Below are 15,447 nucleotides of genomic sequence, written 5' to 3' on the forward strand. Positions count from 1 at the left end.
GGCCCAGGACAAGGAATGGGAGAAGAGGGAGCCACTCAGTGATGAGGAGGAGGTATGGTGGGAGCTTGCCTCTGCCACCTGATGCTGTGTGTCCTTGAGAAAGTCATCAAGTCACTCTGAACCTCTGTGTCCTGGCAGAAAATCAGCAATGTTCAGGCTGATCAGGGCTGTGGGTTCTCTGAGTTTCTCTGCTGAAAAGGCCTGGGGAACTGGGGGTGGGGAGTTTTGGTGCAGAGGATGCAGGGAGCTGCATCCTTTCCCTTTTCTCAGTGAGGCCACTTCTGGGCCAGGGACTGAACAGGAAGTGGGGGAGGGGGGAGCCACTCCAGGCCTGGGGCTGGGGGGGATGGGAAGCATGCTGGCCAGGCCAGGCTGGGAGCTCCCTGGAAGAGAAGTCCATGGTGTGGCCCACCTGGATGCTCTATCACTGTCTGAAGGCCCTTCCTTGTTATCCCCATCCCCACCAGGCCATGGTTTATGGGCAGAAACTCAAAGGTTTTGGCATTCCAGCAGCCCTGACCAGGGCCTGAGCCAGGGCTGTCTGTAGCTTCCAGTTCATTCTGGTCTCACCTTGTCTGCATAGGGAGGCACTGGAAATGGAGGTTAGCCCAGAGCCTAGCACCTGTACTAACCCCCACAGCTTCTCTGGGTCCCTGAACCCCACAACACCCAGGACAGATTACTGCTAAGGTTTTGGCTGTCACTAACTCCTAGCCTTGTATCTATCTGCCCTGGAGTGTCTGCTCATGGTGATGGTGGTGGAGTATCCCGTCTTCCCAGGGACCCCAAGGGGCTGAGCTATGATTTCTAGATCAGTTACTAGGCTCAGACCAAATGGCCATATCTTGGCTGTCTGGGCCATATGGGGTAGGTACTTCAGCCAGGACACCCATCCCCCCCACCAAATATGTATGCACATACACACACTTGGCGGCCACACCCCTAGTGGAACTTGGGGATGGTCGCAGGCTGAGCATGTTCCCAGGAAATAGAGCCGAAGGAGCAGGACTTCCTGGGGGATGGAATTGCAAGGCCAGTATCTCCCCTCGTTAAGGTTTTCAGTGAGTTTCTCCAAGCACAGTCTCCTGACCTCCTGCATCAGCATCCCATGGGGTGTTTGTTCAAAATGCAGATACTGGACCCCTCCCCAAGTCCACAGAATCAGACTCTCTGGAGGAGAGGCACAGAATTCTGCATATTTAACATGCTCCCCAAGAGATCCTTATGCAAGGCTTAAGAACCTCTGCATTCTGGGGATGGGGCTGGAGGATGACTTGGGTGGGGGTCCTTCTCTCCCACCAGACCCAGGAGGCCGGCCCCATCCCGGCAGCTCCCCATACTCTGCCCACTGCCCTTTCCCACTAACCTCTGTTCGTGTCTTGTTCTCAACTTTCCAGCCAGATGTTTAGTAATAAACGGAGTTTCTTTCGGATCCACGCCAGCTGGAGACCGAGGTACCCCCTCGCCTGCTCCTCCTGTCCCCACTACTCCTTGCCCCACCCAGTTTGGGGGCTGGAGGAGGGGACAGGGTGGACCATGAACAAGGTGCATGTGCTTGCCGCCTGCCGTCTGCCTTGGGGCCTGAAGAGCCCTCGCCTCTCTGGGGATGCCTCTGCCAGGTCTGGGGCATGGGCCTGGTGTGCCAGAAGGGACACTTGCAGAAGCCTTGGGGATGCGTGCTGGCTCTGCCACTGACCCCCTGTGTGACCTTGACCAAATGGCTTCCCTTCTTTGGACCTCAGTTTCCCGTCTGTGGAATGGGCAGATTGAACTAGAGGCTCTCTGAGGGTTCTTCCCACTCTGACTTTTGCTAGGTCTTGAGTTTAGCTTCCTGTCTCCCCACTGCCCACCTAGGCACCTAGCAGATGGCTGAAGGAGCTGGGAGTGGTACCTCCTTTGCTCACTCCACAGCCCAAGCTCTTTTAGCTGCATTCCTTGGTACCTGCCCTGTGCCAGGCCCTGCTCTGTGCACTAGGGACACAGTGATGAATAAAACATGGTCCCTGGAGAGCTGCAAAGAGTAATTGCAGTTCGGTATGGTAAGTGCAACAAAAGGAGGAAGCGGAGGGCTGTGCAGCCTGGGTCAGTCACTTAACCCAGAGGAAGCCCTTAAAGGAGAGGGTCAGGGAGGGCATTCCAGTCTGACGAAGCAGCACAGGCCCAGGCAAGGAGGTGAGAGAAAGCCCAGCGTTTGGCCAGATCTAAGAGTGGGACATTAGAACTGAGGTTGGGGGCAGAGCTGGGTCATGAAACACCCAAGAGCCCAGTATGAACTTCATCCTGTTGGCACTGCCTGGCAGCCTGGGTTTCCTAACAGTGCCTCTGAGCCTTGCAGGGCGGGGGGCCCAGAGGTGGGAGACAAGTGACAGAGCTCCTGGCTACATGCACATGCTTCTGCCAAGATGCGGTCTTTCTTAGAAATGTGGCCATGTGAGGGCCGGCCTGTGGCTCACTTGGGAGAGTGTAGTGCTGACAACACCAAGTCAGGAGTTAAGATTCCCTTCCTGGTCATCTTTTTTTTTTTAAAAAAGAAAAATGTGGCCATGTGTCCTTGGAGAAGTCATATAACCCGACTGTGCCTCAGTTTTCTCAGATGTAAAATGCAGATGATAGGATCTGCTTCCACTAAAACTGTGCCTGGCTCCTATAAGTGTTGGCCTCATTTGGTATGTTGGGCAGTTAAGATCTTACTTTGAAAAACAGCTTGGGGCCGGCCCATGGCTCACTTGGGAGAGTGTGGTGCTGACAACACCAAGTCAAGGGTTAAGATCCCCTTACCGGTCATCTTTTTAAAAAAAAAACAGCTTGGAAATCCTGGCTGAAGGGTGCAGCTGAGGAGTCGCTGGGTCAGAGCTGCCCCTTTGCAAGACGACCTTGGCTGTGGCAGGCCTGACGGACAGGAAGGGCAAGGCCAGGGCAGGGAGGCCAGCAATGAGGCTGTTTCCACAGCCTCTGAAGAGGGGATGTGTCCTGCATCACAGGGGCTTGGCTGCCTCTGTTTCCCCCAGGAGTTTGGCCTTTGGCAGGCAGAGTTTCTAAGGGAATTCATTATGCAAGTGAGTACAAGTGGTGGGTCCAGCAGGACAGTTAGAGAGCAGCCTGTGCCAGGGCTTGCTGTCCCCAGGGCAGCTGCAGTCAAGCCCACCCCATCCTTCTCCCAGGCACCAACAAATGCCTTAGACCAGAGTTGCTCGACCTGGGCACCACTGACATTTTGGGCCGGAGAATTCTTTGGTTGGGGGCTATCACATGCATTGTAGCATGTTTAGCAGCATCCCTGGCCTCTACCCACTAGGTGCCAGGAGCTCCCCACCCCCACACAGTGTGACAACCAAAAATGTCTCACATGGCCAAATGTCCCCTGGGAGGCAAATAACTACTCATTTCTTGTTCCAGAAAAAGAGCACAGTCTCTGAAGTCAGAGAAAACTGGGTTCTAGTCCTTGCTCCATCCTGTAGGAGCTCTGTGACCTTGGGCAAGTCGTTTCACCTCTTTCCACATCTGTAGAATGGGGATGGTAACTATGGAGCCCACATGAAGTGGCAGAGAATGAAAGAGCTAAGGCAGTCAGACGGGACTGTGGTGTTCTAAGGAGCCAGGGAAGGGAAAGAGCTTTTTGGTGCCCATTGTGTGTTTCTTTCCATTTTCTTTGAGCTTTTAGGTTGCAGAGAGGCTGCCGTGAGGCATTTCCTGGGCCCTGCCCAAGGAGCTGGAATCCTGGGCCATTCTTGGGAAAACAGTGCCTTCTTGCATTAAAGAGGAGCCTAGGGCCTCTGGCTGGCTGGAAAGTTACAGTACCCCACACACCAGTCCGGAAGCTCCCTCAACCATCACAGAATCAGAGATGGAAAGAGACCTTTCAAGGCCTCTAGTGCAAGTCCCCGGACCCTTTCCTCCAAAAGTCCTGCTGAGTGCAAGCTCAGCCTTTCTTGCACATTTCTCCGTACAGGGAGGTCACCCCCTTACCCTGAACATCATTAGAGCCTGATGTGCTGGGTGCAGTGATGCCAAGTTCCAGGCCCTTGGCTAAAGTGTCAGGGCCTTCCCCATCCTCCTGTCTTCCTCTCCCTTGGGAGGAGTGGAGGACAGGGGCAGGGGCTGCACGGACTGGGTAGGGTGGGGGTGCTTGCCAGCATGTGGAGAGCCCGCAGGAATGGCTCTGCAGAGGAAAGTTTGGGAAAGCCAGACTCAAACTTCGGTTGGAATCTTTGGGATGTGTCAAGGGGATCCTGGGCCAGCAAAGAGCATGCTGGATTGCAGGAACCATCTCTGTCCTTCCCTCTGATGTCCTAAAGGACCCCACTCCTTGACCTATAACTTCTCCCCTCTGGGCAGAGGCCCTACCCCTAAGTTTGGCCCCACATCCTGGCCGCCTTTCCGAAATTGCCCCTGGTTTTGAGATCATCTTCACCTCAACACCTTGGCTCTGTATACCCTCTACTCCATGCCCTGGGCATGGGGGGCCCTGGCTCCCATGAAACACTGAAACCAGAATCTGTCCTCTGCTCGACTCTTGCTTTGAAAGTCCTTGAGAGTAGGTGACATAATCTCCTCCCCCAACCCCTACCCCACTTCAGGCCTCCTCCAAGACTGGATGGTGCTCTCCGGAGCTGGGGCCCCAGACATTTGGGGTGGGCCTTCCCGGGCCCTTCTGCAAGGGATCCTCTAGTGGCAAACCACAGCAGGCGAGGCAGCAGTGATGCCACAGGGCATGGGATGGAAGATGTTTGCATAGGTCCTACCCAAACAGTGATAACAGTCCTTGAACCTCTTGGACACAGAGTTGCTCTCCCAGGTATTGGTTAACCAGGACCTGTCCTGGGGAACCTGAAGCCTCCCTGACCTGACTTCCTCTAAGGTTTGAGGGAAATGGTTGGAAAGGAAGTCTGAGCACTTGTACAGATGTGCACATGTGTGTTCACATGCACATAGATGTGTGTGGGTGCTGCTGAATTGGGAACTCAGTAGGCAGTGTAGGGGGTGGATATTTGAGGGGGATCCTAGGCCGCATGGGCAGGACATCAGTCCAGGTGGGCAGAGTTCAGACAGGGTGACCTCAGAAGAACAGGTTATCAAACATAAACCCTCACTGTCCTGGGCATACACGTGGGCCCAGCAGGCAGACCATGGGGCGAGGCCCTCAGCAGGCCATCACACTGCACACCTCCAGCAGCACTGCTGCACAGAAGTCTGTGTGATGGAGACCCTATTTTGCAGTGCACTGCCCACATTGCTGTGCCAGGTCAGAAAGTCCTGACCTGACCACTGTGGGATCAGATAGCTCCAGCAGTGGGGAAAGGAGGTAAATATAATTGACACATGTACACACACGCCAACGTATGTATACATGTGGTGCCTGTGTACCCACAATGTCACGTGTATAAACACACAGACACCCTGCTCCTGTGTACAGTGAGGACAGGAGGCCTACCACAGTGTGGGCCAGGTGGGCTTTTCCACCCTTGGCAGCCTGTCTGTGCCCAAGGGGGTCGCCACCTCCACCCTCCACCCACCCACCTGGGCCAGGCCCAGCTCCCCGTCCTCCTGTGTGTCTCTCTGACTCCCTGCTTGGGTTTCCTTCACTCCCTCCACTCTGACATCTGTCTCCTCTGCACCCCTTATCTGTCTGGGCAATGAGGGGTGGGAGGTGGTGGGGAGGAGGGGATCTGCTCTCATGGACCCTGAATTAGCTTTTAGTAGGAGTCAGGGCCCCCCTCACCACACCCTTGTCCCACCCCAGGAAGTCTCCCCTTGGTGGGGAATCATGATCCAATAGCCACCCCCAAGTCCTAAGTCAGCTTTGTCCCCACTTACCTCCACCCCTAGCTCTGGCTAACGACTCTCTCTCCAACCTGCCCTGCCCTGCCAGCAGCCGGATGGGCATCAAAGACCGCATCCGCATGGGCAGCTCCCAGCGGCGGACAGGTCCTTCCAAGCAGCACCTGGCACCTCCGCCCATGCCCACCTCCCCAAGCAGCGAGCAGCTGGGGGAGGCCACCAGTCCCACCAAGGTACAGAAGAGCTGGAGCTTCAATGACCGTACCCGCTTCCGGGCCTCTTTGAGACTCAAACCCCGCACCTCTGCTGAGGGTGAGCCCCCAGGGGGTGGCAAGGGCGGGATAGTCTGGGCAGGGGACAGAAAGACCCGGCTCTAATCCCAGCTCTATGACTGTTTGACCATCTTTGGGCACCAGTCTTCTGGTCTGTATAATGGGTATCATAATACTTGCTTTGCTGTAAAGTGGGCATGAGACTGAGGATCAAATGTGAATGGGGCAGGTGGCATTGGGTAGTGGTGAAGAGCACAGGCTTTGGAGCCATGCTGTCTGGATTTGACTCCTGGCTCTGTCACTTAGGCAAGGGGCCTAGTCTCTCTGGACCTCATTCTCCTCAACTGTAAAATGGGGAGGATAATAGTATCTATTTCATAGGATTATTGTGAAGATTAAATGAGATAGTTATGGAAGGTGAACAGAAGAGTGTTTGGAATATTTTAAGTGCTTAACAAAAGCTAGCTGATGACAACAAGCTTGGGAAGAAGCAGGAATCCCTACTGAGTGAGCCCTGGCTGTGTACAGCTGCACGCTGGGTTATCTCATTTACTTCTCCCAGTGACCCTGGGAAGTAGGTGGTTTTTATCCCCACTTTACAGACATGGACACAGATCTCTTGGCTTGTGAGTGGCCGAGCTGTCTCTCCAACTCCAAAGCCCATGCTCTCTGCCCTGCACCTCTTTACCCAGCCCAGCCTGCAGGCACGAGGCTGTGGACCTGGTGGGGTCACTTTTTAACTATTTTTTAGTTCTAGCTCTGCTCATGACTTGCACTGTGACTTAGGCAAGGTACTGCCTTCTTCTGTGCCTCAGTGTCCTCTTCTTTTGGTTGGACCAAACCCACTGGAAAACTTCCCCCAGCTTTGATATGCTTCAGGCCCCTGGGTGGGGAAGGGGGGGGTGAGTGGATAAGGATGGGGGGTGGGGATGGGAAGCCCCTTTGGCCTTGGGGGGAGAGGACCCAGCCATGCTGCCTCTGCCTGTCCTGTGTCAGTCCCTGAGATACTGCTGGCTGACAACCCTTTCCTGGAAAGTTACAGAACCCTACAAACCAGTCTTTGGCAGGTGCTGACCCATGGAAACCTGGGCATGGCCAGTGCCCGAGATCTCCTTTCCCTGTCCTGGAAGCTGCTGGGTCTCCTGCCACCTCCTGCCCCCTGCTCCTGTGGGGTTAGGATAGCATCATCTGTCTGTACAGCACAGGGCACCAGCCTCAGAGAAGCTGTTTCTCTCATCTGGGGAAGAATGACTTGTTTTAAGGGCCTTCCCCAGTAGCAGGGCTAGGCTTGGGCTCCCTTCCCTTGAGCTCCCTTCTCTCTTAGCTGACAGATAAGACCGTGTGCATGACTTTGTGCAGCAGCTTCGAACTTTTCTCTGGGTCTCACTGTCCTGCATCGTGGGACCAGTGGGCTTTCCTCTGGGCTACGTGCAACAAATTTGCCCCAGGCCAGACCAGATGTGCACAAAAGCAGCACGTACCACCTGGGTACCAGGCAGATGTTCACTCTCACTGGCCACAGGGGTAGATGGGCATGCCACAAATGGGTTTTCCACCCTGGGTAGGGCACTGAGAGGTAGCAGCCAGGGAGGTAGGAGCCTGGGCTGTCTGCCCCTAGGAAGGTTCTGAGCCCTTTCTGGGCCTCTGTCTTCCTTCGGTACCTCTAACCGTGGGGGTGTGGGGGGGTGGGAGTGGCCCCTTCTGCTGTCAGCACTTGGACCACTTGGGCCACTCCTGTCTTTTCAGAGGGCCCCTCAGAGGAAGTGGCAGAGGAGAAGAGCTACCAATGTGAGCTCACAGTGGACGATGTCATGCCTGCTGTGAAGACGGTCATCCGCTCCGTCAGGTGAGACTGAGGCCGGAGGTGAGCACCCCTCCATCTGCTACCTGCTCTGCTCCGCATCTGGGCTGCCCTCATGGCCAGGCCTGGCCTAGCTCCCGGAGTGCCAGCTGCTGCCCGCCTAGAGTGCGGGTGGGGCGGTGAGGTGGCATACGGCTCCCAGCAGGTTTTGTTCCCGCCCAGCATGTTTAGAGGGTCTGGCTGGGTGGGGCAGTGGGCACACCTGCCCACCACGGCCCCTCTCTTGACACACGCGGTGTCCTCTGCATGACTCCCACGCTGCCTCTCTGCTTTTCGCCCTTTCCTCTCTCCCTTTCTGTCTCCGTGTCAGGCTCTCTACTCTATTTGTCCCGTGCCCTCAGGGGGTATCAGCATCATCTGTCTCTCCTGCTGTCTCTGTCTTATACGCTCTTTCCCTGCGCCTCTGTGTCTCAAAGTTTCTCTCCTTGGGAGTCTTGGCCTCAGTCTATTTCCCCAGAACTTCTTGTAGCTCAGCGCTTTTCAAACCACAGGTTGAGACAGTTTGAAATCTACTTAGTGAAACTAATTTAGTGGGCCATGGTCAGCATTAAAAAAAGAATAGAAAATATCAAAGTGCATCTCTCATAGTGATGGTAAATGATGTTTATCAAACTTATATTGCAGTTGTGTGTGTGTGTATTGGTTTTTGATATAAAATGTATTTTTTTTTAAATAAAGATGACCAGTAAGGGGATCTTAACCCTTGACTTGGTGTTGTCGGCACCACGCTCACCCAGTGAGCTAACCGGCCATCCCTATATGGGATCCGAACCCATGGCCTTGGTGTTATCAGCACCACACTCTCCTGAGTGAGCCACAGGCCGGCCCCTAAAATGTATTTCTTATGATAGGTCTTAGTCCAAAAAATTTGAAAGCCCTTGCTCTACTGGTCTGCCTTGACAATTAAATGGAGGGCAGTGGGGAGGGTGACGGGCAGAGTCTACGGAGTCCTTTAGCCATGGCCCAGCCATGGATCTGGCCCCCTGCTCCTTGGTCTAGTACCATCTCCAGCCTGCAGCTCTAGCTCCAGAAACCCCGAACCTCCCGGCCTCTGGGCTCAGGTCCTCTCATCCCTGCCTAATGCACCTGCCCACATGCCTCTTCCCTTTATGTTCCTTTTAAAATCAGAGGTAGCTGGACCTCCTGCCCCCCTCTTCTCTCTGGAGTTGGAGGGCTCTCCTCACCCCCTTTCCACCCATCCGGTCCCTGCCCTCCACGTGACCAGCATCTAGAACACAGTGCCCGGGCTGCCACCTGACCCAGCTCAGCTCTCCTGGCCACCTCACACCCAGCATGCCCCAACCTGCTCCTCCTCCCAGGTCCCTGTTTCAGGCAGTGGCATCACCATTCATCCTGTCACCCAAGCCATGGAAGTCATCCTGGACTTGGATGCCTTTCTTCAGCTCCACCTCCTGAACTGCTCAATACTGTCCTGTATCTCCACCCCACTGCCCCCTCCCAGCTCAGGAACTCCACCCCTGGAGCTGGTCTCCCTCCCTGCCCATGACTTTGCCCCTCCAGGGCATTCTCCAAACAGGCTGGCAGAGTAGTCATGCTAAAGCAGAGTAAATGACAACCCCCCACCCCCACCCTCACTGTCCCAGTGCCCAGTCTCACTGCCAAGGATTCAGGACTCTTCAAAGTACTCCCCCAGCCTCCTTCTCAGGGCGAATCTCCTCCCTGTCTTCTCACCCCCCCCCCACCTTGGATTAACTCCCATTCATCGTCTCCCTATTTATCCTATTTGGGTGTAGGGAGACCCAGCAGAGGCTGCTTGCTGTGGCCCAAGCAGGAGGTACCATGGTGCTGGATAAGGGGGTAGGAAAGGCACGGAGAGGGGGCTGGAAAAGAATCCCCTGCTGGAACAGGACCCTCCTTCTGATACCCCCTTCCCCGACAGGATTCTGAAGTTCCTGGTGGCCAAAAGGAAATTCAAGGAGACGCTGCGACCTTACGACGTGAAGGACGTCATCGAGCAGTACTCGGCAGGGCACCTGGACATGCTGGGACGGATCAAGAGCCTACAGACTCGGTGGGTGCGGCGGCCCCGGACGGGGTGGGGGCAGCAGCCGACGGCTCCAGCTCCGCGCTAGGCCTGAGGTCGGAGCCCCTCCTCCGGCGCCCGAACGGAGCCTCGAGCGCCCCCTAGGGCCGCCCCCGGAGCTGGTTTCCGGTCTGGGCAAGGCCCCCGCTTGCAGCGCGCGGCTGAGGCCAGGCCCCGCACCGGTCTTGAGGCTGAAGAAAAACCCAGCCGTAGGTCCTCTGAGTAAGCCCTGTTGACCTGCACGCCTCGGGGACTTTCTTTAGAATGTCTGTTTGCTGGTCCTAAAATAATCTGCCTAAAATAATCACTGACCTCCCATCTCCCAAGGGGACAGGCAAATTGTCCTCAATGCCCACCTCTTCTTGCCTCTGGAATTCTCCCCCACTCTTCTCCAGGCACAGCATAAAGGAAGAATCTTCCCCAAATCACCTACACCCTGCCCTTCTCTTCTGGCCTGCGTTTTCCCTGCCGTCATGGAGTTTTCATTCTAGTGCAAGGAGAACAGATGATAAACAAGTAAAACTAGAACACATCAGATGACAAGTGCTAAGGAGAAAAATATGGGATAGGGTGTTGGGATTTGTGATTTTACATAGGTGAGAAGATGACATTTGAGAAAAAAATGCAAGGAGGTAAAACAACTACATCTGTGGTTTAGGTGAAGTGCTCCCAGAGGGAAGAGCAAGTGCAAAGGACCGGAAATGGGCAAGGAGCTGGAGTGTTGTTTTAGGAACAGCAGGGAGCCCAGTGTGACTGGACCGGAGTGAGAAAGGTAGGAGATGAGGTCAGAGGGCCAACAGCACTTGGACTGTATAAAACTCTGACATTGTGCTTTGGCTTGAAGGACTTTGGTGTTCATCCAGGACAAGATGCAAGCACTGGAGGGCTTTGTGCAAAGGATTATTAAGATCTTAGTTATCTTTAAAAAGGATCACTCTGGGTGCTGGTTTGAGAATGGACTATAAGGGAGTGGAATCAGGTAGACCAATGAGGAGCCTACTTCAGATGTGCGGGCAAGAGATGATGGGGACTTGTACCAGAGTGGCAGCTGTGGAGGTGGTCAGATCCTAGATATATTGTGAAGATAGAGTTGACAAGGTTTCCTGATGGGGTGTAAGAGAAAGAAAAGAGTCAAGAGTGAAGCCAAAGTTTTTGACTTGAGCAAGAGGAAAAATTGAGTTGCCACTTACTGACATGGAGAAGGCAATGAATGCAGCAAGTTTTGATCAGGAGAATTGGGACATGCTGGGTTTGTGATATCTGTCAGACATCCAAGTGGAGTGTTGATCCGGCAGTTAGATACAGAAGTGTGGAGTTCAGAGGAGAGGTAAAGGGTAGAGATAAAGAGTTGGTGTCAACAGTGTATAGAGGAATGGAAAAATCATGGAACTGAAGACATCACCTAGTAAATGAGAGTAAATAGAGAAAAGAGGTCCCAGGAGGGACCTTAAAGGTTATGTCAATAGAGGAGGAACCAGCAAAGGAAACTGAGAGGAGAGGTCAGGAAGGTAGAAGGAGAACTGGGAGAGAGTGGTGTTTTTGAATCCAAATGAAGAAAGTGTTTGCAGATGAAAGGGTGATCAGATGTATCGAGTGCTGCTGATAGGTCATGTAAAATGAAGACAGAGTTGATCATTGGATTTAACAACATGGAGTACATCTGGGAGCTTAACAGCCGTAGTTTGTGAAATGGTGGGGGTAAAAGCCTGATTGGAATAGGTTTAAGAGAAAAAGGGAAGAGAGAAATTAGAGGTAGAGGGTAGAAATAACACTTTCAAGAATTTTGGTGCAGGGCCGGCCCGTGGCTCACTCAGGAGAATGTGGTGCTGATAACACCGAGGCCACGGGTTCAGATCCTGTGTAGGGATAGCTGGTTCGCTCACTTGGGAGAGCGTGGTGCTGACAACACCAAGTCAAGGGTTCGGATCCCCTTACCGGTCATTTTTTAAAAAAAGAATTTTGCTGTAAAGGAGACCAAAAAAATAAGATGGGATCAGCTCTAGCCTTGTCCACCTTATAACTCACATTCTCACGTGTCTCCTTTCCCCTTTCCCCTTCTACCATTTCCCACCTCTCCTCCATCAGGTGCTTGTCTTACTTGTCATGCTTATGTGGGTGCCATTGCTCAGTCAGTTGGAGAACCCCCAAAGCAGGGTCCGGTCCCTCCACCCCAATTCGGCCTCCATTTGGCGGGACAATCCCCTCCTCACAAATTGCCCCTCCCTCCGGTGCAGGCTGTGGCTTCCCCCTTAGCAGGCAACCTAGAGTTATTGTGGAAGGGAGGGGCGGCATATGTCCGGACCCTTTGATCGTTCCCTTTCCCTACAGGGTGGACCAGATTGTAGGTCGGGGGCCCGGGGACCGGAAGGCTCGGGAGAAGGGCGACAAGGGGCCCTCCGACACGGAGGCCGTGGATGAAATCAGTATGATGGGACGCGTGGTCAAGGTGGAGAAGCAGGTGAGTGTAGGATGGAGTTTCGCTGGGGTGGCGGAGCTGGTCAGCGACTGAGCTCTGGAGGGCCGCAGGGACAGGAAAAGGCGGGGGTGAGCGTCTCTGAGCCGCAGCCCAGGGCACCTGCGCGGGAGGCCCTCACATAGCCCGCCCGCTCCCGCTAAACGATCCCACTAAACCCCTCCCCTAGGCTTCCACAGTCTCAGACGAGCCCGTCTAAATCCCACCTCCTCTACTTAACCCTGCCTCTCAATTGTCTCTATCTCCTGGACTATCCCAACCAATCACAACGAAATTTTGCCCCGTGACTATGCCCCACCTTCCGACCTTCGTCCGGGTTCTCCGGCCAAGCTCCGCCTTGCAGCCCCGCCCAGGCCCCCGCTCACTGGCTGTGCTCCGCCCCGCACCCCGCCTCTGGCCACTCCCCACCCTGGTCAAACCCCGCCTCCCAGCGGCGTCCCGCCCCGCCCCCAGGTGCAGTCCATCGAACACAAGCTGGACCTGCTGTTGGGCTTCTATTCGCGCTGCCTGCGCGCCGGCGCCTCGGCCAGCCTGGGCACCGTGCCGGTGCCGCTCTTCGACCCCGACATCACCTCCGACTACCACAGCCCTGTGGACCACGAGGACATCTCCGTCTCCGCACAGACGCTCAGCATCTCCCGCTCGGTCAGCACCAACATGGACTGAGGGGCATCTCAGGGGCGGCGGCGGCACACGGCCAGCCCCTCGGCCTGGGGCTCGGACCCGCCCTCTGAGGCCTCGGGAGTCCTCTCTTACTTGAACTCGCTCCCTCGCGGGGAGAGAGGCCACACGCAGTATTAAGCTGCCTGGGTGGGCGAGATACCCGCTGCGGGTGCCAGCGCCCGACCCCATCTCAGGAGCGCGAGATGCCAGGCCGCACCAAGGGCAGCAGCAGCGGCTGCCCCGCGGCCTCTGGGCTCCCCAGTGCCCTGCCCCCTCCATCAAGGCCCGACCTAACCCGCCTGGCAGGGGCACTGCCCCAGGAGTGGGAGCCGGGCGCTGGGGCCCTGGGCCCTGACCCAGCTTCCAGCTATGCAAGGTGAGGTCTCTGGCCCGCCCTTCGGACAGAGCAGGGAAGCCCTCCCGCCAAGTCCCCGCCCCACTTGGGGGTGGGTCCAAGGTGCCCCACAGGTACCCACAAAGCACAGGACCCTGCCACAAGGCAGGTGGGCACCATATATGCAAACTATGTTAAATATGCAACTTTGGGGACCCCCATGGGGTCCCTCTGTCCCTCTCCCCTTGGGAGATGGGCCCCCAGCAGTAGCTGGTCTCAGGCTGCTTGGCCATGACCCCACCCCATTCTTTGGCTTATCACTCTGCCCTCACCCAGCATGGGGCCTTTTTCTCCCCTGCCCTCTCCCAAGGGCACTGCCTGGGCCTTTCTTCCCATTTACAGGTGTCACCTCCCAGGGATTCCCTCTTCCTGCTGGATGTCTGCTCCACTCTTTGGCCCTCCAGACACCTTTGACAGTCTTCACAATTTCTGTATTCTCCCCATACCTCCCAGACAGTGCTCCACGGTCACACAAATGTGACTCTTTAGTTCCTCCAGACATGCGGAAAGCCTCACATTCACACTGATACACACAATCACATGCACCTGGAGACATGAGCACCTAGAGCCACTCAGCCTTTCCTGGGCCTCTGCAGTTGATGCCAGTGGACTGGCCTTGCAGGGTGATGTCCACTAAGAGGAAGCCCCCACTCTGGGCAGAAGAGGGAACTTTGAAGTGACCTCAGGTCTCTCCAGGCCCCCATTCAGAGCTTTTTCAGTTCCCTTTAAGAAGATCTACTCCTCACTGGTCCAGGAGCCCTACCTCTGTCTGCAGAGGGAGGACCCCCCAGCACAACCTTGGACACCACTGGAGAGACCCCAGCTGCTTCTTTCCAGGCTTGCCCCCTTCCTAGTCACTTTAACTCCCAGAGAGAATACTAATGCATCTAGCAGCTATACCAACTGGGCATCTGGCTGTCACGTGCTCTGTCTCTCCTCCTTCCACTCCCCACTTCCTCACTTTGGTTGGCAGCCCCACATACCGTCAAAAGCCTCCATGCGCTTCAGGCCCCCAGCACCACTTTCGTATCCCTACCCCTTTGTTCCTCTTCTGCAAAGCCAATGCAGGTGGTGGGAGGGTGAGGGGTTGTGGACCAATGGCAATCCTCTCTGGGGTGCCAGGAATAAGGGGCTGAGGCCAAGCTGCCTGCATCTCATGCTGGGGACCTGCATGCACCAGCGCCAGGGCTTGGCTGGCTCTTGCTCAGCCCCAAGGTGCCCAGCCTTTGCCCCAACATGCCCTCTGCATGTGATCATGCCCTGGATGGATCCCATCCTGGCTCGCCTCGCCCGCACTGCACTGTCCTCAGAGAGCCATCCCTCCAGCCCCTCGGAGACAGAGCTGAGGAGAGGTGCAGGAGAATGGGATTGCCCTATGACCAAAGGAGACTTGGGAAGAAGGCCTCCGTCCTTCCATGATTGAGGTTCCCCCACCAACCTGGTTCTCGGATTTGCAAGTACCTCACTTTGTTAACTTATTAACTTATTGGTTTCATTAAAGTTTTCAGTAGGAGGTGGTTGGTCTTGGTTTTGTTCAGTGGCTATGGGTGAGACTCCTGGTTTGGGGGTGGAGACAAGGAGATTTGGATTAGTCAAGACTCTGTTGTGAACAACAAAAACCCAACCCCATATAGATTAAGCAAAAAATGAATCTTATTGGCTCAGAGAACTACAAGTCCAGGGGATAGATTTGGCTTCATGCACAACTAGGTCTAGGTGTTTAAACATGTCAGGAATCTGTCTCCTGTCTCAGCCTCCTTCTTAGGCAGGCTGACCTCTCATGATGACCAGTGAAAAGTGAGGACCACTTTCCCAATAGTTTGTATCAGTCAGGAAAACAGAAACAACACTAGGTTTTTCAACAAAGAGAATTTTCTATAGGGAATGGGTTGCACTGATACAGGAGGGCTGAATGAACAAAGATAACCAAGGGAAAATGACTGCAGGAAGCAGCTCCCACTC

General features: G+C 55.0%; 1 protein-coding gene across 1 annotated transcript in view; it reads left to right on the plus strand.

Annotated features, from left to right (window-relative positions):
• The window catches only part of KCNQ4 (potassium voltage-gated channel, KQT-like subfamily, member 4), a gene marked incomplete at its 5' end in the record, with an annotated part of 50,721 nt that extends 35,723 nt beyond the window's left edge, over positions 1-14,998 (plus strand). Inside the window, 5 exons of the mRNA XM_008581694.1 lie at positions 5,870-6,090; positions 7,797-7,896; positions 9,812-9,943; positions 12,284-12,413; positions 12,882-14,998. Of these exons, the coding sequence (XP_008579916.1) occupies positions 5,870-6,090; positions 7,797-7,896; positions 9,812-9,943; positions 12,284-12,413; positions 12,882-13,094 (796 nt within the window). The remainder of the gene's footprint in view (positions 1-5,869; positions 6,091-7,796; positions 7,897-9,811; positions 9,944-12,283; positions 12,414-12,881) is intronic.
• Between the last annotated feature and the right edge of the window lie 449 nt (positions 14,999-15,447).

This window comes from Galeopterus variegatus, unplaced genomic scaffold (genome assembly GCF_000696425.1).
Source record: "Galeopterus variegatus unplaced genomic scaffold, G_variegatus-3.0.2 Scaffold2435, whole genome shotgun sequence".
NCBI classification, from domain to species: domain Eukaryota; kingdom Metazoa; phylum Chordata; class Mammalia; order Dermoptera; family Cynocephalidae; genus Galeopterus; species Galeopterus variegatus.